Raw genomic sequence first — 25442 nt, 5'->3', positions numbered from 1 at the left:
TCATTTTTTTGGATATTAGAATTGTTTTATCACTTGATCCTGCTGCTGATGTTCTATTTGTAAAATAGTAATGAAGCGCAAACAGCAGCATTATTACGGCTATTTTATATATCATAATAATACTGAGAATATTTTAGGCGAAATATAAAGGCTGTATAAACCATTGATCACTTTAGCGATGTATAATGGTGATGAAATCAACCCTAGGACAAAAATATTTTGAAATTTCCATGGGCGATAATTAAATCGTTATTGAAAAATTTCATAGGATATTAGAGGAGTTCCTCTTGGTAAAATTAATATCGAGATTATTGAAAAATATGAAATACAGGGAGCACCACTATAGCTTGCGTGAAATACAAAACTGTGAGAACATGTGAAATGAAAGGAAGAACATTAGAGCATTAACTGGATCTCAAGATTAAAAGAGAAAACAGTAAAGGCTAAAACTGATACGTGACCAGTGAAAGAAAGAAGTTACAAGTAAAAGAATTTATTTAAAATTATGATAGTTACCAGTTCATTGGATAGATTGGTGATTCTATACTGAATCGATTTTTCAAGCATATAAATTGATTTTGAAAGAAGATGGATCTTCGCACTTTACAGATTGAATTTTCATAAATTATTTAAATTAGATTCAAAATTAATAAAGATTCTATAAAAATTATGATTATCTTAATATCGCATAATTGTTTTGAGATGGCTGATCAAATTTATTTTAGCCTTAATTAGTTGGTTAAAATATGGAATATTTCAAAATTTTAAAATGAAAGTTATTTGTGTTAATTTGTTAATACTTTTATCCTATACTAAATACCCTTGATACGTATAAATTATGCAAGTAAGTTAGAAAATGTAAACCTTGTATATATCTATAGAAGAAAATGATTTAAATTTAGGACGAAAAGAAATTGATTTAGATATAGAGTATGGTATATAGAAAATTTTTATTATCATATAGGTGAGTAAAATTGACCCACACAGTCGTGATCAACCCGGCAATGCTAAGAATAAAGATACAAGTTAACTCTGCAAGATTAAAAATCAATGCATTGAAAAATTACCGTATCAAAACATACTTTACTTATAGCGATAATCAATATTTTGGCTAAGTAATGATCAATATATTCTAACACAGTTTATCATTCGATTGATATTAGTAAAACAAAATATTATTGTAAAAACAAAGCTATGAAATTTTTTTACAAATAATTATAATCGATTGTGAGTTGGTTGTTGGTTGTATTAAAACGCATTAGTCAGAACGGAAACAATCAAGATGGTCAAATATTATTCATTGAGTGGGAGAGCAGGAATTTCATTTGCGTTGTTTCACAAATTGAAATTTCCAAACAGATTTCTATGACGTAATTGATGTTGACAGAAAAAATATCAGTACATTACAAATAATATAGACTTGAAAAAATAAATAACATGCATATTAACTCGCATAGATACCGTATTCAAAACAATGATACGCAATTATGTAAGAAATGATTATTAGTAAATCGCTGTGTTAAATTGCAACCGATTTATATCGATAAATTTAAATCTCTGTAGCTGAATTATCTAAATGAAAATACAGTAACTTCTACAATAAATTTAGCTTACATCATACTATACTTACTAGGGCATGCTACGGGCATAACGGTGTTACTTCAAACCGTGAGGCTTCTAATCTATTGCACAGAATTATATTTTATTGTAGTTCCATAATTTAAACATTAATGAAATGTTTTAAATTTCACGATCATTCCCGTTTTATATTATTTCATGCTTGATGCGATAGTTATAGCTATTATGATAATAATTTTTAGAAAATCAGAAACTATGGTCTTCCTATTTGCAGCATTTGTATATAACATACAATGCATTTAGTATAATTTCATTTCAAGTTACGTTACTCAGTCGTATTATAACGAAAATTTTAGGGCCTATTTTAGCAATTTAAAAATTACTTTTTAATTTTAGTATTCTACTACTAAATGAAAAGTGCTACGACATTCATAATTATTCGTATTTTAAGTGGTTTTATACCTATTGTCAGTAGGTTTGATTCTAGATTTTTTAGTAATTTAGAAAATTAATCTATAAATTTTAGAATGAATTCTATATAACACAATGATGTCTATTGAGATATAAAGAGATTCTATAATATTGTTTAGTTGATTAGAAATTAGTTTTGGCAGACGTTTCACTTGAATTTTATAATTTAATTATATTATCCAAGAATAACTGTTGTGGCTTTCTTGGTCATTCTTAATTTATACCAATCTTCTTAGAATAATTATAGGTTATTTGGCAGTATCTTCAGTCCTTCAAGGGCTTAACTTAAACGATTACAGCTTCTAGTTGCGATGTAAACAAACGAAATGTCTCAAATCTGCTTGATCTAATTAATACTATCCCACTAATATCTGCGGTTGTTCTATAAATGGTATCAGGCTATATTAGATAAACGTAGAATTAAAATATTTTTTCCAATTAAACTGAGCTCTAAAGATTGATGATTGGCATTTTTAAGAAATAAAGAATTTATATTATAATAGTTCTTCAAGATCGACTATATACGAGTAGTATTATCTCAACCAGTTTATCCTCAAAAAGATGAATAATTCTTTGCCACAACTGATGAAATTGAAGCCACCGCTGATTATTAAATCAGTTCAACATCTTTATGATATAATATCATTAATTTTAAAGCTGAATAAAATTGTTTTTGATGGTAATTTTAAAGAAGATACGAAAATTAAATAAATTTTTAATGACATATTTTAATATCGAGGTATCCTGACTGAATTACTTAGACTTTAATACACTACTTGATAATTAAAGGGCGAATGGCGAAGTATTTCAAATAAGCAAATAAAAATTATTTTAGGATCATTGCTAATGAGATCCAAAGCTAAATTTTAATAATTGTTTTATTCTTTCCGTAACTACTAAAGAAGCGTTTTAAATTAATGTTCCTTAACTACGGTCATTCGTCGATACTGTCTTTAATTGCCATGACCAAATTTTGAATAGATAAATGAAAGTCGTTCATAAAAAAATCCTAGTTGCCATAATTTAGTTTTGCAACGATCTTTAGTTATCTACATAATGTGTTTCAGAGGATGCAATACTGAATTACATTGGTAACCTCTATCTCTACAGTATTTAAATTGCAATTCTAACACGAATATAGTACCTCGGGTATCTAATAAAATTGCCAGTACTTTCGTAATTTAAGATCTATCTAGTTTAATTATTATTGAAATTAATGTATTTGGCTATTTATCAAACAAGGCAGAAATTAATTCCTGTGTAATATCGTAGGAAGATAGATTATAGCTTTTATTGCATGGAATATCGTATAGTGTAGGAGTAGTTACATACGAACAAGTACCTCGGCCATTATCAAGTATTTTTACTTTCTAGCAATAATAAGAGGAAGAAAATGCTTGCGTGTGAATAGATAACTTGCGCAATTGCAAAGTACATACTATATTTTATAACAATTAATTTTTTAGAAAAGTTTCGGTAATATAATTGGAAAAATAGCTTATAGATTTTAGCGTATACTGTGATTTTAAAGCCCGAGAGATTTTATGCATATTGACAATATTCAAGCTGTTTTGATTACTATAGATATTGAATGGAACAAATAAACAAATTTATTATGCACCAGAAGGTATATATGTTGTCGCCTTTCAAGAGGTATGGGACATACGCGTATTTTTTATTTAATTATTTTAGGAATAGTTTTCCGTAACGGTACTTAGGAATTCTAGTGATTGGAGATGGCCTACTGTTGTATTATATAATAACACAGCGTAGAGAACGCATTGATAACATTCCGATGTCGTATTGCTCGTTTATTCATATAACTTTGTTGGATATCAGAAATAATGAACTGAATTTGGCACGCTAACACCTGCTATTTCAGCCCTTTATCTGTAGTGTATATGCTTGCAGTAAATTTTGTTCTATGTAGAACTTATTTACAGCAGTAAATTTTAAAGAATAATATTCTATTATTTACGTTATAGTTATCACATCTAGAGTTTGTATTACTGGCAATAAAAAATTTTGCAAGTAATTTTGCAGCCGGATAGTTGCATTTACCAAATTTTCTAGTGTTCTAGCAGTTTACTGCAGAGTAACATTATTATTTGTAAAATGCAGCAAAGGACGTAGATAGTAGGACGTTTCTTGCCTTAAACCCAATTTTTACACTTTGTAATTTTTAAAGTAACGGTGGAGAAATAACTTTTAAAATCAATACAGACCATTAATAGTTTAAATACTTTCAAGACTGCATTGTCAATTTACGTCAAGATATGTAGAGAGGAGCAAAATTGAATTTATGATTCTGTTGCTTTGATAAATGCAGAATTAAAAGAGTAGTCATCTGAGAATTTCATGGTATGCTCCACTGTATATGCTATTACATTCATATTGTTCGGCTGTAAGAGCCATTAGAATAGTAATTACATTACCTATTACGGCGCGACAAGAGGCGTGGTATTCATATGCCGGCTTTGTGATGTTAAATAAATTACTAATGCATCCTTTTTCTTTAAAATTGAGCGAACTAATGCACTAATGATAAATACATAGATGCAATTATGCATATTATAAATAGACTTACTTATAATTAAATTGAAGACAGTAATACATGAAAATACCAATGTGATCAGTTTCGGAGTTTTAAACTTCTTATAAGTTTTAGATTAGTAATCAATGTTTTACAGTACTTATAAGAAACAATTTATAATCAGCCCTTAAATTTTTACTGTTATTCTCGCGTCTTACGTCATGGCACATGCTATCATTAACAATTATAGCAAAATCTTTTAAACTATAAACTGTGAATGATTACAAATTTAACATTTTCTTCATTATCTAATTAAATAATTTTTACGATATTAGATATCACTAATTGATACTTTACAATGCTTTATGATATTGTTGACATTAAAACAATTTCTAATTACTTTAAGAATGATTTCTGTTTCTATCGAAATTTGTTATGTTAATTATATAGCAATGTCACAAAACAGCTTTGCAACAAGATAACGCAATATACGATCAATAAGTCAATTCCTTGAACCACGTATCAAGGAACGATATCTGCACTATCGCAAACACTTTTGCTCTACTAGCAGACTACACAAAGACTTAAACGCCTCGTATTTTACGTTAAACACTAAGTTGGACAATTCTTCTTTATTTCACGATATACTGCATTTATATACTATTCCTCAATAGTTCATGAGTCATAGTTAATACAATTAACATTAGAATCATTTACTGAATTAGATATTAATTTTAGCTACTGCTCCCTTAATGCAGACAACAGTATTTACGAACATAGACATGTAATGACTAATACAGAATAGTCAGATTACGATATGTCCTATCACGGAACATTTCCATGATAATTTACAGTCTACCATAAGTAAATTACAATCACAATGATTCGAACTGTAAGCAGATGATTTGCATTCCCTATTATAACTATTATAATTTCAGTATGTGTATAAGTGTCACTGTCATAAAAAGTCAGTGCTATATTAAAATACAGTATATCCAAATTAGAAGTTAACTAAATAAGGATAGTCTAACAGAATTATCCTAACATAGTTATTTCTACTGTAATACAGTATTTAACACTGTAACAAGCAATCACCTATTACAATGAAATTTCGATATTTTAAATAGTGTATAATTATGAATCTAATATATTTACACGAGGTCTGATCATTAAAGTTAATGCTAATTGCTTTTAATTAAAACTAGCACAAATGACTACTATTAGTCTATTTCTGCCTATCTTGAAGAATTACCTACCTGGCGGCTAATCTTTTCTTTGATTACATATCTACTTGTTATCGTGGGGTATCAGGCAATTTATTGAATAATTCAATATATTTTATAATTTTTAATATCAATAGAATAATTTCCTTTTAGCATTTTTTAAAAATTTCGTGGGGAACATCACAGTAGTCGTTAGTACCTGCTAAATTCGTATCGTATCAATACTACTCCAAGTCCGACTATAAGTGAGTTCTACATCTTGCCCTTTGTTGGAAATGATTTTATTCCATTAGTATTATTCAAATTTTGTTGGAAAGTGTCTTATTGTTGTTTAATATTGATTACTAAATATGATTTATATATGTACTACTTAACATTAAACGGCAAGTTAACTCCGTATACTGCTCTATGATCAATATTATCTTCTACTATCATACATTAACATCACTTACTACAGTTAATACTGTATTGGGCGGTAAGTCCATCATACTTTACATCTACATTTACATATTAGTTACAGTTTTATGATTAGAATAGAAAATAATGATTATAGTTAAATATTAACTCAACAGCATATCGATACAGCGTATGTTGTCTACAATCCTTATTCATCAACATTATTGAATATTAAGCAGTAAATTATTTTTCCGCCTAGTGTTATTTTTATACATCATGCTAATTGTTATCTGTCATTACGCTTCATTAATATTGCTCAATGTAAGGTGATAAATTCGGTGTAAATTGTTCATTAGTTATTTAGTACTACTTCTCATCAATGCCACTCAAATTATACGATAAATGCACTTTCTATTTTGTTAGTTGCTGCATAATAATTGATTTCGTAGAATAATTTTAATTGACCGATCACATCAACTAGGCGTTACCTCTTGTTACTATTTAATTCTTAATAGTTTAATTAAGATGATAATATTTTGGATATATTTTATTTTTAGATCAATATCTTATTAAACAAAGTAAAAGAAGGATAATGAATTGTTATTGTATTGAGAACAAAAGTAAATGAAGTAACATCTTACTTAATATTTGATCCGTTTTATTAAATATTGAAAATGTATTTATTAGGATATTTGCGTTGATCCTACTTCAGATAGGAAATATTGATGCTAAATTATTAATAGGTGACTAATGAGCGCGTATCTGAAATAGTTTGGAGAATGGATATATTATCATCTAGGGGAAGCGATCTAAAATTTTATGCAGCATGAGGATATTGAAAATGTAATATTAAAAGTTTCTTTGAGTTAAAAATTTGATTAGAGTACATTCGCGATAAGTGCTACTAATGATAAATCATTCGCATTACATATAGACTGAATCAAGTATCATATAGGAATATTAGTCAAAGAATACATTGCTTCAAACTTTTCCAGAAATATGTGCATTGTATAGTACATAAGATATCAATGAGCTTATACGTAGACCGAGCATGTGGATGATGCAATATAAGATATTTGAGAATGAGTGAAGAATATTATGATATAAGGCCTTGAAAGTATTTCTGTGAGAACTTTGATGTCCAGTAAAATTTCACTTTATTACATAAATTAGTTCGTTAAGTCATACTAACTACCTTCAATCAGCCTACTGTCTCTAACAGAAATCAACGATTTATGACCACAATACGTACCGTAAATATAATCTGGAAATAATTACTAGCCCAACCTTACAATCTAACGTACAATTCGATCTATTCTTGGATAATTTTATGATCTTAGTCTTAAGCTATTTTTGGAGCTGCATTACAAATGCTTTTAAATATTCGTATGGAGATCAGGATCAGCCATCAGCTACAATACTAAGAATTCTCTATCAAAAATTTTATTAGTCTCAAAGCAGTTTGTACATACTACAGTTAGTTATTAGTAGATAAAGTGAGATTTCCATTTTTGAGCTAGAAATACTAAATATGTATGCTTATATCAATAAGCTTATGATGTTAGTAACGAGCATATCTGCAATAATATCTAAAAGAGGATAAAGTAAATCATTCAATAGTGGGTGTTAATCAGTTTCATAATATCTCTAGCTACAGACCACAAATGTTTCTGAGGTGGGACACACAAAGAATCCGTTTTATTGTAACGATAATATGAAGCATGACGAAAGTATTCACAATTTTTAGGTAATTTTAAATATTCTGTTTCTCAAAGATACATCAGTCATTAGTAATAAAATTAGAGGTATTTTATTGATATGTTGATAGCAGATAATGAAAATTTCATATCCGCTTGATATACGTATATGTTAAGTACTGCCGCAGAAATAAAGTTAGCTTCATTCGTATTCTAGTTTAGCTCTAAAACTATCTATTATTAATTGCTTTCCAGCTATTAAAATCGTTTACGTAAAGGTTCTAGTATAGTATTATCTGTCATATTGACCACTGAAAAAGTAGGACGTTAGTAAGAGGTATTAATTTTATTTTATAAACATTTATCGAGATTTAATTAAAGGCAAAATAAATGCGCAGAAACGATTAATATAAAATAATTAATGATTTTAAAGTATTTCATCTCATAGGATAGCATTACTAGCTCTAAACCTAACATCAGAGAGATGTAAGGAATTTATTCCAGAATGTAGTGCATGGACATGGAAGAAAACATACATTTATTTCTTCCAATAGGTTACTATTAGCAATGTATCCGATGGTATACTGTTAATGCAGGATCTAATTTCATTTTATATAGCGATATCATGAATGGGAGATGAGATATTGAGATATACGTATATGAAACAAATAAGTTAATGATTCATTTCATCTTACATCATGTACTATTAAAGATATCACGAATACTTCATATAAACACAAAATGTAATTTTATTTACAATCAGCAGACCTATCTATGGAATTTAAACGACCCGAAGCTTCTATATATTTATGGTTAATCGTTGGAAATTCACTATAGCTGCTAAATCTGGGTCGATTTCAATAGTAAAGTACCGAATTACTTACATGATTATTAAATAACACTTTTTATTAATTTCTACTTATTCAGTGCTTCACTAAAATTAAATATAGGAGTGAACTACACTAATTTATATGCAATAAGGTTTTGATACGCTATTAGTTTATAGCTTAGGCAGCTAAATCTACACAGTTTAATTTTGACTTTCTAACCTGTGTAAAAATTTAAATTATGGAACTCAGAATATAACTAAACGATTCACAGTAAATTAAGAAAGGTATTGATCCAATCAGCCGTAATTTCAATATAGTTTATTCTGTTAAGATATACCATATGTGGTCTTTGAACTGTAGATAGTTCGACAATGAACCTTTTTTCAATCTCGTTTATGAAATAGAATTAGTAAAAAGAGGAGTGTTGTAAATATTAGTTAAGAATACATGAAAACGTGCTGTACTATTGGGTAAGTAGGGTCATGTCTGAGGCTTTAATACGATAAGAAATAAGGCAAGATGTGTATTAGATCGCAGAAATTAATATTATTTTTAGCACTACTTTCGGTCCTTTCCAATGTTAAGAGTGTACATTTCCTGGATATGGAGAAGTTCAAATTCAATAAATTTGTGGCACGTTTCAAAATAGAGCAAGATATTTGTAGGATAACTTACTACGAAATGACGGTGGAGATGATAATTGATATGCTACTTCCTATGCCATCCGATTTTAACAGAGGCATTTTACATTCGCCACTAAAGAGTTAAATTTATGGAATTCAATTTACGTTAAAATTGATTTGTATCTACTATCTCATCGGTATAATTGAAAATTTCGAGATAATTTATTTATTTTGTGAAGAATTTAAGAATGAAGCAGAATGTATCTTTAGCAATTTTAAATCGCACGCTAAGGTATCAATCTATCGAAGGCATCAACATGAAGCGTCTGATGTAGCGCAACTGTAGCCTTGAAACTACACTATGTTAGTAAAGATTGAAAATATATCTTTATATCATCCAAAAGAAGACTTTAGAACCTACCGAAATTTTCAATTCGATCTATAGTAATAACCACACACAGACATAGTGTCTAAACATACGCTAATAGCATTTCCTTTTCGTCCAGAAGTAAAAAGGCATCAAAAAATAATATGTAAAATCATCCAAAAATTACGAATAAATCCGGAATCATTTATCCGTGTTCTGTAGCGTTAAAGTCAAATTTAGTCCTAAGAAATAGCAAAACACTGGAAAATACGATATCAAAAATCAGAATAGCTTGATCAATATTGGTCTTAGTGTCGATTTGGCCGGTTGTGGTTTCAAGATTGAAATCGAGCTTGATCATGCTGTAGGAAACTCTCGACGGATGTATCCACGGCATGAATCTAAAGTAGCCTTAATTGTGAATACCTTTATTTATGATTATATTGTTTAGCAGATCAGGATTACTGAACTCAAAACTTATCAAACTACAGAGAATTTGAGATGAATCTATTATTTCACGGCATCATTATTCTAATTATATCAAATATGATATCAAGATTAATAGAGTCAAGCACTGTCGAGTCGTAGAAAATTTGAGACACATCTATCTACAGCATAAATTGAGATTATTTTTAATCAATAGTAGCGTAACGTTGGAATTTGGCGGTTATAGTGCTAAGATAAATAAAATCTTAAACTTCAGAATTGTCAATATCAGTTTGTTTACGCCCTCAGTTTAAAATGATTCGATCACAATAAGCACGATTGTCGAAGAAAGTGACAAGAGTCGAGGCCAAAACGAATATTAGAAGGCACTTTCTACAATGTTAGGATAGATAAAATGGCTACCATCTCTATTAGATGGGTTCATTGGCATAGGATTGAAGCCTAAGATAATCTAGGATACTGTCTCTCCTAATACAACAATTTCTACGTTAATTTAACGGCCACTGTTTTGCTAATTAGTTAGCCGTACACCGATAGCTATCGTCTCTATTAAATAGGTCAATTAACATTGGATAGGAGCCTTTATGAATAGATTGAAATAGGTTTTATTTCTGTTAGTTTACTTGATATCAATGTACAGTAATGTCTGACTATCGTCTCTATTAAATAGGGTAATTGACATAGGATAGAAGCCTCTATAAAGAAATTGCAATAGGTTTTATTGCTGTTATTTTACATGATATCAATTTACAATAATGTTGTTCTTAATATAGTAATTTTTTTACATTGAATTTATTAGCCACTACTTCTGCTAATCAGTTAGCCACAGTCCAATAAACTTGGTTATCGTCTCTATTAAATAGGTTCATTGACATAAGATAGGAGTATTTATGAATAGACTGAAGTAGGGCTTTAGTTTCTATTAGTTTATATGATATTGATGAACTACAATGTCGTTCTTAATATAGTAATTTTTTAAACTAAATTTATCGGCCACTATTTTTGCTAATCAGTTAGGCACACACCGATGAATCATAGAGATAGAGGAGAGGGGGAAAATGAAATAGATAATCTACCTATCGCTTTTCAGTATATGTATGGGTAGTCATGATTATTGAATAGTATTGATGACTCTCTTTTATAAAGCGAGATAATGATATAGTACCGAATTCTCTTTTTCATTTTTATTATTGGAAAAAGTAGGGAGTGAAAGAGAAAGAAGGTTGATTCGGCTTCTCATCAGTTAGTCATGCTATCGATGAAAAAGCCTATAACTATTTTAAGGAATTGTAGATGAATGGGTGAATTGAATTGTTTATTTCTCCCCTCATTTCAATTAAAAATGAAGGATTAATGCAAAAGAATAGTATAAGGTAATAACTGTTTAAATTATGATACAAAAAAGGCATCGATTCTGGTCAATAGACAATTCATCTTGATTGATTACCCAATCAATTGTTGCCATTTTCATTTAGAATAGATCAATCATGGTGACATTGACGAATAACAGCCATCTTTGACTATCAATGCCCTCATTGCTATTCATTCAACAACAGTCAATATTGAGCAGATGTCGAGAAATTATTGGGTATCATTAGATTTTAATATATTATTATCTGCCATGGCAACTGCAGGAATAAACATGACGTCAACATTACTCAAAGGTATTCATTTAGGTATTGCAGTCACTTTTTCTCATTTGCTTATTGATATTTCGTAGTTCGTTCCATCTATACTTTTTCACTGTAAATCTATTTTCCATTTGTGGTGTCGATTTTCTCCACTCATTTGAACAGGTAAGCTAGCCAGTCGATTTGGATCTAGATTGTATATTTCGATAAAAAGTAATCATTGGCTTCCAACTTATTTTAACTCCATATTATTGATTCTTATTTGCAATGATATTAGTTATCCAATTTTTCATTTTCAAGTGAAAAACTAGATTCAGATAAAACAAAACTGAATCTGTAAAATTGGATAAGGAATTTTATACCGTTATTTCCTTTTCTTCAATTTTTAAAATATTTTATATCCAAACGCGCCACTCTATGTTTGACTCCAAATCTTGCTGCTGTTGACAGTGTCAACCTTTAGAATAGTTCATTCTACAATCTTGGAAAAACGCATCGTCGAAAGTAGTAATCAAATAATTAGTCCTTCTGCCCTTTCCCTACTGTTTTGCCAGTATTGCTTTTGTGTGAAGAGAAGGACTATCAAATTTTCATCTTCGTTCTATTTAGAATAGGTTCCTCAAGAGAAGCTTCTAATATATTACTATCGTGTGATTAGATGTCTTTTTCCCCTACTTAGTACGTTATCCATTTTATGATCGTATCTTTTACACTGAACTTGTAAAATCTCTATACCGCGTATGCGAATTAATAATCTTACCTAAAGAAAACCCATTTTGTAACGAGATTGAGTAGTTGAACATGCTATTCAATTTAGATGTCAATAAATTTATTTTGGTGAAAAAATGATAAGTGACGCAAAGCGCAGAACCAGAATAGCAGGCTATGATAGGCTTGTAATGATCATTTTCGGAATTTTATCATCACTGTGATAGTATTTTAGATATACTACGCTATAATTATTACAGATCGTTTCAATTTTGCATCATAGTTTTAATCTATTATCTATTTTTTTCTTCTCCTTTCTTGCCACTTTCACTTTGTTTGCACCTATAGTAAAACAATTTTATTTCTTATCCTTTGCGCTTTTCTTTGCTTTAATATTCAAGATAGCTTCAGCTATTCATTGATTTCTTCTCTTATGTATTTGCATTATAAATAGGAAAAAGAACTTAGTTTGAAATACAATTTATTCAGAATGACGACGACTAAACTTTCAATGTCTTTGGTAGCCATTTTGTTGTTGGCAATGGTATCCATTCGGCCTATCAACTGTTTTGAAATGTCTTTTAGCCTCCTATCAAATAATGTTCAAGAAACTGAAACCATTAGTAAGTTTTACCGATACAAATTGAGTTCAAATTAGATTCAATCTTAATTGGCGGCCAATTTATAGTACTTGAAAATCTAATGGCAGTCATGAGAGTCAGTCTATCCAATAAAAATCCATTCCCAGGTTGGGTTTATTCTCCATGGACAGGTCATTGATGATACTGTTGCATCGATGTATGATTCGGCCAGGCCAATTGAATCAATTTATAATTTTTAATGATAAACGTGGGCTATTGCTTCCTTTATTTTTCTTTACTTTAAATGAAAGTAGGAACATTAATTGAACTGACTTTAATTAGTTTAAATAAAACGTTTGAAGTGAAAGCAACAAGCTATTACAAAGCGCTGTATTTTCATTTCCATTTTCCGCATCTTATACCGTTCAAACCACGGCAATAACAACGGTCATAAAGAGCGAAAAAAAAAGCCGGAAAATTGATAATTCAGTGACAAGTTGGACTACAATCTTAATCGTTGTTGCTAGATCCAAGTCAAACTGTTTCATGTAAGTCATAGAATTGTCACAACTGCTAGACAAGAAAACGGATTTATCCATTCCACTAGAGGAATAGACACAACTGCTTATCGAAAGTACCGTAGCCATTGAAAATATATTGTTACACACTGTCTACTAGAAAAATAGGAAACAGTCTATCCATCATTGATAATTTAGTGTTTTAAAATAATGTCAGATAGAAAACGATTGTTTCTACATTACTAGCTTGCCAAATCGATGCACTATAGGAAAGTAGATGAGAAAGTAGAACAATAATTGTTCGAGTTAAATCGGCAGGCGATATTACTAGATATTAAGTAGAAGAGAAAACGGAGCAATAGCTGATCGAGTTGATTCGGTAGGCAGTATTGGTAGACATTTTTTCTTTTTCATTCCATGATGTGATAATTATAGGAAATACATTGTGCCAGCGGCCATAATTGATATTCTTCTTTACTCTATCCTTAACCGTGTGAAATACTTTTTTATTTTCTATATGAATATTTATTAGTAAAGGAACGAATGGATTCAAATTATCCGTTAGCTAGGGTAAAGTTGTTTGGATTAGACATAGAATAGACTTAAATATTCATTTCTCATCACGAGTAAAATAGAATTTTTAAATGATAAATGATACAGATAGAATCCGACAAGGAACCATTTCGGAGACAATTTTTTACTCTAGATCAAAAGGAATATCATAATATTGATAACTAGGAATAAAAATGATTACTTTTAGAATACTTGTTTCATCAGTGTACGCAACAGAAATCATTGAAAATGGCTATTTCATGCGGTATTAGAGCCCCCAAAAATTTCACCTGTAATTATCTGCCGTTGTCAAAAGAAGATAGGAATTGAAAAATGCGCTAGTATAAAACAATATAGAGCCAGGATAAAGAATTCAATTCTTCTCTGTTTCGTATGTAAAGACATTGATTGATCTATTTTACTTACTGTATAATCTATCGTGCAAAGTGATTCAAAAGTAACCTTTTAAAGGCCCAATGTAAGAGTTTTAAGGCGAACATTCAAAAATTTTTTACTCCTACTCACGGATGATTCAAAAAGTGAATTGAGTACAAAAAGATCTTAGTCAGTGAAAATGATATGTCTCAAGACGCCCGCAAGTATCTTTTTGCATTCGATTTGATAGCACATTTTTAAGATCATTTCAAAGGGATCATTTTGAATCGATTTACTCGCTTTTTGCAATAGTAAGATAGTAATGATGGAAGGAATCATATTTAGAGCCCAAAAGCAATCGATTTCACGTTAGGCGTTGAAATATGTTGGTCAAATTTCCTTTTACTTATTATACCAGTGAAAATGATTCATAATTATTATTTTCTTACTGATACATTATAAACAAACAGGCGATAAACAGCCCATAGAGAAAAGATTTTTTAATGAGTTATTATTAATTAATATGAACCGGTAAACTACTCTGTGATCAATTCCTGATTGAATTGATCGGAATTGATTATATATTATTTAGATTATAGGATAAAACATTGATATTGTCTTACGATGAAATGTCATCATACAGGCAATTCGGAGGGCAATTATGTGATGATGCATTATATCTGATCAAACATGCTCTAAGTAATTATAATCATTATTAAAGTTCAGTTTTACTCCCATTTATCGTCAAAAAAAATGGGATCATTTGGTGTATTGAAACTGAATTCAATTTAGAAGGCAAGATGTAGTGATAGATTGACCATTAAAAATTTCTGAAAAACACTTACTCTACGGCTAATATGTTTAATCGTACTGATGAAATATTCTATAAGTAACGATTAATAAATTATTGAAAAAATTAGGTTGCAAAAATTGAACGCAAGGGCGTATACTGCAGTATATTGTTGATGATCTAAATTTTTAATATAAGGCATGGAGTCATATCAACCATCAAGAATGCGCTAAAACAGTTATCTATCTTACATCAATAACATAAATTTTTACTGTATTCTTTAGTAGAAGTTATGTCGAGCTATATTTAATAAATGATCGAAGAAATGAGGAAAACCATTTTCTAGTCATAGTATTATGGCAAAGCAGAACTGAATCTTTATTATACCGTAATGAGTTGCTATAGTAGAATTCTGCTATCGACATATACTGATAGCGAAATTGAAATTATTTCTGAATTACTGATTTTAACCATATAATAGCAAATAAATCAATTGTCAAAAAACTCGGAGAAAGAACGATAAAAAGCAATAATTAATATTCTTAATTGGTAAGAAAAAATACCCAACGAAAACAATTCGTCAATTGGTATCGTACTTATATGGCAGGCGGAATAGGGAAAGCACTTTATTTTTCGTTGTAGCCTTCATTTTCTTTTTCAAATTAATTTAAAAATATTCAACTGATTTACGCGTATTTCTATTATGGGAGAAAATAAGCTTGCAAGTAGCAAATAAACTACTACAAATGCTGTAATTATATGTTATAGACGATTAGTAGCGTAGTTAGGTTATTTAATGAATACCACGAGGGTATTTCATATTGCAATAGTATGGCTAAAGGTCATCGATATGGATGGTACCTGTTTTCCTTATAATATCAGTAAAACTATAAACCAATCTTATGAGATACAACATGTCAAGGCAAAAGGAAAATTCTAGTAGGAAGAGTAATAAAGACTAATGAATGATCCGGAAGGGGTTAAATTTGCCATTCTAACATTATTTATTCTGGACTAAAATTGATTCGATATCGTATTAATTGACACTCAACATGGTATCAAATAGGATAGTTATTGTGTAATAGAGCCTATCTTAGTCAAAAATAAAACACCAGCAAATGTAGAAATATGATATACGACAATATTGGATTACTATTTAAATGTTACATTATGTTCTAACCTCTTTTCCCCGTATGTATTATTCTACTTCAGCCTCTCAAGTTGAAATGGCCACATCCAGCCTAGGTAATTTATACATCTTACTATGCGTATATTATAATTTATCAAGTACTGCTTGAATAAGTCTGTATTTAATAACTATATCATGCAGTTGATTAAAAGAAGTAATTTTTTACTTATTTAATTCATTTATACCTATCGTGAACATAACCGTATTAATCATCGAAAGATTATTAAGACGGATAAATTAAAAAGAAGCCATTACTTTCTATGCATATCCCAGCTTTATTAACTAAATTCATCTTCAATTTTAATTTTAGCAATCACAGCTACTATGACGACACAAGTCACTAGTACACCTACTGGTAAGTCTTCATATTAAATGGCAAAACCAAGTTGGCCGTAAATTTTGCATATCGAACTTTTATTAATTTTATAACATTATTTTAAATCAGCTACTGCTACTGCTTCTACGCCTACAACCCCGACAGCAACCGGTAAATATTAAAATGGTTATTGTAATCTAAAAACTTCGTAAAGATTATTTTCTATTATAAATTTAAGTATCGCTGTTAATTTGATCGCCTCTACTATTAAGGATGGAATCCTTGGTCTGCTTGGATTTTCGATGCTTGTAGTGTTCCTTGCGGCAATGGTACTAATATGGGTTATAGAGTTAGATGTCCAATAGGTATCAACATAGGTGAATTAGGTACTGTTATACCAGTAACAGATAACCCTAAATGTGAAAGTGAAATACGAAAAAATTCGTTCTGTATTGGAAAAGCATGCCCAACAGCACCTGGTACTGCTAGCAATGGCGCAAACCGTTGTTTCATGTACTCTACGCCGCTCATAATTCTACTATCTTTGCTAAGGTAAAGCACTTTATCTAATTAATCAACTTAAAATTGGATACATACCTTAGTTAGTTATTAATGATTTTCGAATAATACAGTGGTGTTTAATAACGATCAGTATGAGTTACCTGCATACTATGGGTATCTAACTAGTACTAACAATATATAGCAACATGTGGGATTAATATTCAATTTACATGATTTTTCAATAGCTTTATGCAATACTGGCTATAAGATAGATCAAGACCTTTCTGGATTAAATTATTACATAGAAAGGAAATTGGTAAATTTTTCCTTACATCTTACTGCTGTAACGCAATTAAAGACATCAAAATAAGCCATCACCGACGCCCAAGATAATCTGCCGTTGATTACATTTCGCTTACTGAAAAAGAGACTCTGCGCGTACATACAACCATATTAATTGACTAATTAACAGTAAATATGGCTATTTTATAGTAGCTCCACTGAATGATAACTGACAATGTATATGATTCCACAGATACTGCAAATTCAGTTGTATATGACGAGAAAGTGGTTACGACATTGCCAATAGTTTTCGAGTATAAATTTTTAACATAAAATATAACGGTACCAGTAATTGCTACATTAATAGATGGCTTACTAAGTTATAAGAAACTAACTTGGTACATCTTCCAGTTCACACATTTATCAGTGTTAATCAGTTAAAGCTACACTACTCTAGGTATTTGATATTCGATTGTGATGTAATACCATAATTACTTAACTATAATTATCCAGGATGATGCATATTATTTAAACACTTTATCAATTACAAAATCTCAATATTGTGTATAAAATTATGAGTTTAATCCATTTACAAGTCCATAATACTGTCCTTGTGCAATTAGAAAAATCTTTTACTGCTCTTAAATTAAACATGTATTTATGATGAATTGTTTAATGATTCATAATAATATATATATATATATATAATACTATTTACGATTAAAAACTAAAAAAAGGTGATCGACATAGTACGACGATAAAATGCTCCTACTTAGAGTGTTGTTGATATTGGTACAATATAATTACTAGATATTTAAAAATGATCAAATGGTTAGAAAGTTGATTGCTTTATTGCAATAATTGAGTTAAATTGTTATTTCGTAGTGACGTCTTAAATTTAATACTAATATGTAGCGATTATTGTCGATGATGAAAGTATCTTAAAATTACTCCAATTTCTATCTTTAAGCTATCATCAAACTTCAATGAATGGATATATTCCATCATTGATCATAACGCAATATTTGTCGACTATATATACAGATATACGAGTATTTTAATGTTTATATGATGTTATTCATGAAACAAGAATTAATATTTTCGGAATTGGTCATGTCATGATATCATTCTGATCACTTGCTTGGCAATAGCATGTTGTTAACGATGAATACATTATAAACATTAATTTATCTTTGCTCCGGATGAAGTTGTAGATTCGTATATTATTTGGTAACTTTTTAGATTCGAAAATATTCCTTCTTTTCGATCATTGTAATTGAAACGCCTAGAATTGGCCTAGATATAATTATTTCTCAACGATGACCATGACAAACGCTATTATAGCTTGAATAAAGCTGATTTATAATTTGAAACCATATTGAGCCACTAGCGTATTCCATGGTCTAAAACAGTGAAAATACAATTTTGTTGCATTGCAATGTAACTGCATATTATAATTGATCTACAATTATATTCGAATAGGATGTGCACAATAATAAAAGTATAAGAACTAATCCGTTACTGTTTGATACTTAACTCTAAGAAAGATCTGCAATAGCACAAAATATATTGAAAATCAAATTTTTCGGTCATTGATAAGTCTCTCAGAAAATTACAATTTAGTACCGTGATCATCTATTTATGAACAACAGAAATTAAAGACGATTTCAGGTACTTCGATAGCACATAATCGATTAGAATTATCGTAAACAGAATAAAATGATTAAGTACCAATTAACATTCAGCCTAATTTGACCTTTTGACATTAGCTCTTTTAGAGTGTGATTAACTATGTGACTTTTGAGAGTTTCGCACTTGGTCTATGCAAGAAATACTTTGTTTACATACAGTATAATACGGTAAGTTGAGCTATTATTGGATAAGAATTTTTTTATCTATGATAGCTAAGTTAAGAATGCAGTACTTATTATTATGATAATTAATTGTCACTCGGTAGGAAAGCAGTTTTAACATAATTATAATTACCTTTCATTAAGGTACGATTGATGATGACTATTCTATATTATAAATAGCTAGGAGCACGCAAAGGGAGTAAGCATTGGCGATGAAAATATTGTTGCATTTTAAAACTAGCTGTCGTGATGATAATTAGTTAACAGCAGTAATAGATGGGCACTTGTATAACAGATTGCATCGATTTAAGCAAGTACTATAGATGCTATTATTAGAAATATGGGGTTGTAACGTAGAAATTACCTTACGTAATTGTTTCGTTGGGGCTCTGGTAAAATAAATGTGGTGCTCTGTAACTACTATAGCAAGGATGTGATACCTATGAATATAATATCAGCAAGATCTGGATACGAAATAACTTTGTCTGGATTAGGAATAGGGTTATCTATGACTCTAGATGCTATTATTAGCAATATGGGAATGTAATGAAGAAATTACTTTCCGTAATTGTTTCATCAGGACTTTGGTAAATATAGGAAAAGTGATACTCCGCAGCTAACATAACAAGGATACCATGTCTATGAATATAATATCACAAGATTTAGAACTAACTTGTTGGGGTTATGACTACTCTAGATGCTATTACTAGAAATGTGGGAGTGTAATGATGAAATTACTTCCATAATTGTTTCATTGGGACTCTAGTAAGTATAGGTAAGGTGGTGCTTTGTAGTTAATATAATAAGGATACCATGCCTATTAGTATAATATCAGCAAGATCTAAATACGAAATGACTTGTTTGGGCTAGGGTTAGGGTTTACTATAATTCTATATCAACACATACTTAAGATACGGGTAAAGATATGTCATTATTTAGTTAGCATGGATAAATATGTACCGCAGCAATAGAATAGTTCTTAAGACTCAATGATGAGGCAATGTTAGGTTTAAGATATTTGCATTTATACTTGATCCTGCTTGCGATCTATAATAAAAAGAGTCATGGTAATTAAAATACAAGACAATGCTATCTTGGCTTACGTATTATTATATAATTATTTACCATAGTTGTTTACTGGGGGCATAATACACCAAGACAATGGTAGATGAAAGGGTAATAAAATTGATATTTTTGGCGTCAGAACCGACGCTAAAATATGATAATTTTTTACTTCAGACGATGTTCTTGGAATTTATAGTCTTCTGTGACATAAATCTAAAATTCATTAGGTCGTAGTGGCTCTTATCTAAATTACGTTTGTCTTATAAGGCTTAAGCACCTAGACAATGGTAGATGAAAGGGTAATGAAATTAATATTTTTGGCGTCAGAACCGACGCTAAAATATGATAATTTTTTACTGCAGATGGTGTTCTTGAAATTTATAGTCTTCTATAGCATAAACCTAAAATTCATTAGGTCGTAGTGACTCTAATCTAAATTACTTTTGTATTCTAAGGTTTAATGTGAAATTGTAGAATTACCTTTAAATAGAACTTATTAGTAATGCTGCAATAACGCATAACGTGATAAAAAAATAATAATAAAAGGACAAGAAATAGCTAACACATGAGATTTCCTGTTAATTTGCTGATTAAATCGTTAAATTGTCTTTACAGTCAGTACATAATGCTAGTATATCAAGTCAGACTATTCCAGAATTGATCTATATGTAATGCAATATAAGAATATCAACTCGCATGCAATTTTGTTACTTTGATTTGATCGATAACACAAGAAAAATACATCAGAGATTTTATTTCTAATAAGTAAATCTTTATTTAACGCAGTTTAAGATGTCAAGTCCATGTGAATGGACAGGTTATAGTCCAAAAAATATCAAGTTATAACATGGACGCCTGTGTACGTCGACGTTAGCTTATGAAATATAATGATATTGTACGACTATGCGCTGTATTCGCAAGATCACTATATAATTAATTAATACAACTTGTATATCCGCTGTTGATGTTTTACAAGAGCAATATCGAAATACGCAACTACCACGTGTAATGATGAAATATCATCGATGTGGTAACGTATCTAGATTAATATGACTAAAATCAAATATAGAAAAAAGTATAGCAAAAACTTGATTAGTTACACAGATATTTACTCAAGTAATTTTGTAATATATATTTGCTACTGAAATTAGATAGTAAGAAACAAAATTAAAGAAGCAACTTAGTAGCTTAATACTTTTCAACAAATAAATTTTGTTGACGTCGAGTATTATGATAGAATACTTTGTCGTTTAATAACTTTGCAAAGAAATTATTAAACTCACTTTAGAAAGCATCATTATGATTAGTGCTTTTGAATCTACTGTACATTGGTTATATTTTTAGACGATAAATAAAGCATGCAAATCATACTCTGTAATCCTGTTTAGCCGTTCGACAGCAATGTGAGAAAAATCTTCAAATTTTATGCAGTAAAGAGTTCTAATTTTTTTTGTTTTCAATAAAGCGAATCTTCTAGGCTATTTTCTCTCGTAGTAAAACCGTATCCCGAGAAAGTAAACGGCTTATCCGACTCAGAAGAAATACTGCATAAAACTGTAAATAAAGAAACATTTTGATCAAAATCTGGCAATTTAATGGCATAAGCTCATATTTAACCTTAACAGTTCATTCGCTATCGATGACTTTTAAAATAAAATTGATGTACCTGATGAAAACTAAAGCGATAACCAAGGGCAAAGAATGGGTAGTAGTGTGCGGAGCACCACTAGTGGGTATAACTGTAGAATTTGTTCCACATGTGCCAACACAGAAAGCGTTGTCTTCTTGTTTATTTTCGCAGTTTTTATTATCGTTGACTTTGCATCTTTGCCTGGTGCGAGTGTGAGTACCGTTACCGCAAGGGTTGGAACAAGCCCCACCGACCCAAGCACTCCATTGTCCCCATGCTATATGGAATAGAAAATAAATGCATTATTTTCTTGATCGTTATATAAAATTGAGTTAACAAAATCAAATTCAATTAAAAAGTTGCGGGTTAATTTTAGTTATTTCAAAATCTTACCAGCTACTGGTGTGGCAGTGGTATTGCCAGAAGTGGTTGTGCAGGGTCCAACGCAGGGATAGTTTGCTACATTTTCATTCTCACAGAAGTTAACATCATTGACTTTGCATCGTTTTCTAGAACGAGTAGTTGTACCATTTCCGCAAGCATTAGAGCATGTACCAAGAGTCCAAGCGCCCCATTGTCCCCAAGCTACAGTAGAAGTCATTTATTTAATTTATTATAGAACAAAGATTACGAATATGTAGTAACTAATAGTCACTGAAATGAAGAGTATAGGGCTAAAAATTATAATATTCAATTTACCAGCAACTGGTGTCGATGTAGCGGCAGCAGTTGGTGTTACACCGGATGATGTAGCAGTAGCTGAGATTGTTGGTGTTGGCATATAAGAACCAGTAGCTGTGGAAACAAGATCAAAGCATCGATTAAATTGGGTAACTATGGTAACCAAGCTAATGAAGACTGTCCATATCTACTGTTAATTTTTACATTACTGTCTACTACAAAACAGTCGAAGATGTGAAATTATGCTAAAAATTGTAATAACTTACTTGCTATAGATAGAGATGAAGGTAATAAGGAGAGAAAAAAAGATAGAAAAATAGATTAGTTTGTTGATCGAAATCCATGGATTGTCTTTACTCTTAATTAACTCTAAAGATTCTATTATTGTGCCTATTGTTTGCGTAGCTTAGGATAATTGTTTTACTGCGATACTCATCTTTACTTAGAGTTAAGAAATGGTATCTAGGTACTAAAAAAATTTTACTAATCATCACTTACCATCTATTGGTTGCGAGATGGTTGCGGTTACTATAAATAATAAGGAGAAGAGAAGAGAGGAGATTTGATTTTAGTGATGGCATATAATTAAGCTATTCGATCGAGTTTGATAATTGGACTTTAGTAAATATTTCTACGGTGATCGTAGTAGAATTATTTTTAACTCGATTTTGTAAAGCTACTAAGCAATTTGATGAATAAATTTTACGATCGATCGATGTTATAGATTAAAATGATAGTTTTAGATTCGTGAATAAACGACGGTCATGTAGATAGCGCAATAAAAATTTTACAGAAGGTTTTTTACTCCATTTGTCTTGATGTTCTATAAAGAAACTTACCATCAGCGGAACTGGCCATATTTTCGTCAGCCGTACTGTAAATGATTAAACTAACTTGACCAGCAGCCAACTGGGTGATAGCGACTAGAACAACTATTAAAGTGAATTTATACATTTTCGTTTGTAGTGTTTAAGTTTTTTAATTCTCCAGTAAAAAAGGAAAAGTCGTCCAAAAAGTTTTCTATATCGATCCTACCAATATAGAAAAAGATGAAGAAATATATATTAGTCAAACATGTTCAAAAATGATTATCTTTATGTTGCTATCGGATATAAAACTACCTGTTGATTACTGTACTGAAATTGTAGTTCTATTCTAACCGTAATTGTTTTACAGTAGCATTAAAAATGACAAACTATCTTTCAAGCTTAGCCCAAAAATCACAATCAATTCAAAGTCTCGATATCGCATACCTTTTCGCGTAATTTGGGTTATCGTTAAACCCTCTTCAACACTTAAGGTTAAACTGAGAAATGCCGATGACTACGACCGTCAACAACTTTTAACAAGTAGTTGTAGCACGTAGCTATGGAGATTAATCTGACGTCAATAAAACATAAGCCAATTAGTAACGCGAACTGATCAACATCCACGTGGAATGTAGACAAAAGGAATCCATTCCGCAGTTACTATTTACGTAACGCCTCAACTTGTCGCGTTTCTATATATATATATTTAATACTAATCGTCTGGTTTTATGTCCTGTATCCGGTGTGATCCTTTAAAAAGTATTACGTTCAATACAAGATATATATTGATGAACACGATGTTGATTGAGTACAGACAATAAAAACCATTGGATTAATTCTTTTTCTCGCGGCATTTTTTAGATTTCATCTTTTACTTTATGTTGATGTCTATATTTTATATATCATAGTGTATCATCCTTTTTGTATGCATGTTTTTGTGAATGTATGCTATTTTAATTGAGGCAATCGATCCCATATGAACTATACATGCATCGAGAAAATAGTCTTAACTATCAACTAGACGATCATTCAATAGGCTAAAAGTCAAGTATATCAGTGGAATGCCAATATGATGTCAGCATCTAATAATCATCATCACTGCTACATAGACTGGATGCCTTTAACTATATCTTCTTATGGCTACAATTTTAACTAATGTATTGTTATCTTATTTGCGAAAATGCCATTCATGTGATAGAACAACAATGAATTGTTATGCACTTTTTATACTAAAGCCTACATTTAATATTCCTATTTTAAGAACAATGATGACATCAATGAAAATACGGCCGTCTAACTAGGCATTATAAAGTTTTCTAGTAATTTATACGTATAACTTGTGGAATAAACAAAATAGAATGACTTAAGAACAATTGCCAATTGGCTACAGCACCTTTGGGCAAGTTGCTAGTTTCTATTGTCGCCCATACAAGAATTACCTTTTCATTAGTCGTCAAGTAAGTATTATTCGCTTTGTTCTCTATTATTGCTTATTCCCCATAGCAAGGTCAATTTGCTACTATAGTTATTCAATTTCTATTCAATCTATTTACCAATGCAACGTCATAAATTCTCTAAAAATAGATTGGTATAAATAGCGATCGCGATCAACAACTGCAGCAGTTTCTGTGCATGCCTTGACAGAGTCTATTTTGATGGCAACAATAGACTTTTCTATGAGTTTGATTCTGTGTATCTTGTAATGGGAATATGATTAGACTATATTCTGAATCGAGGTACAAACCTTAGAGTAATAGTTATGATATAGACTGGAATTTTGAATAAAACAGTTCACA

At 30.3% G+C, this 25442-nt stretch overlaps 2 protein-coding genes across 2 annotated transcripts; one reads left to right on the top strand and one right to left on the bottom strand.

Moving 5' to 3' along the window:
• Window positions 1–16513: 16513 nt before the first annotated feature.
• Window positions 16514–18730, top strand: TRIADDRAFT_58250 (uncharacterized protein; the record flags this gene model as incomplete). Its single annotated transcript, XM_002114399.1, has 6 exons — window positions 16514–16565; window positions 16820–16864; window positions 16955–16996; window positions 17098–17304; window positions 17572–17642; window positions 18653–18730. The coding sequence occupies 6 exons, from the start codon at window positions 16514–16516 to the stop codon at window positions 18728–18730; spliced, it is 495 nt and encodes a 164-aa protein (XP_002114435.1).
• Window positions 18731–22152: 3422 nt separating this feature from the next.
• Window positions 22153–23791, bottom strand: TRIADDRAFT_50524 (expressed hypothetical protein; the record flags this gene model as incomplete). The annotated part of the gene is made up of 6 exons (XM_002114079.1): window positions 22153–22433; window positions 22550–22741; window positions 22856–22951; window positions 23104–23106; window positions 23336–23365; window positions 23677–23791. The coding sequence occupies 6 exons, from the start codon at window positions 23789–23791 to the stop codon at window positions 22153–22155; spliced, it is 717 nt and encodes a 238-aa protein (XP_002114115.1).
• Between the last annotated feature and the right edge of the window lie 1651 nt (window positions 23792–25442).

This window comes from Trichoplax adhaerens, genomic scaffold (genome assembly GCF_000150275.1).
Source record: "Trichoplax adhaerens TRIADscaffold_7 genomic scaffold, whole genome shotgun sequence".
In the NCBI taxonomy this organism is placed as follows: Eukaryota; Metazoa; Placozoa; class Uniplacotomia; order Trichoplacea; family Trichoplacidae; genus Trichoplax; species Trichoplax adhaerens.
The sequence above is the reverse complement of the archived record's forward strand: the minus strand, read 5'-3'. Positions and strand labels throughout refer to the sequence as shown.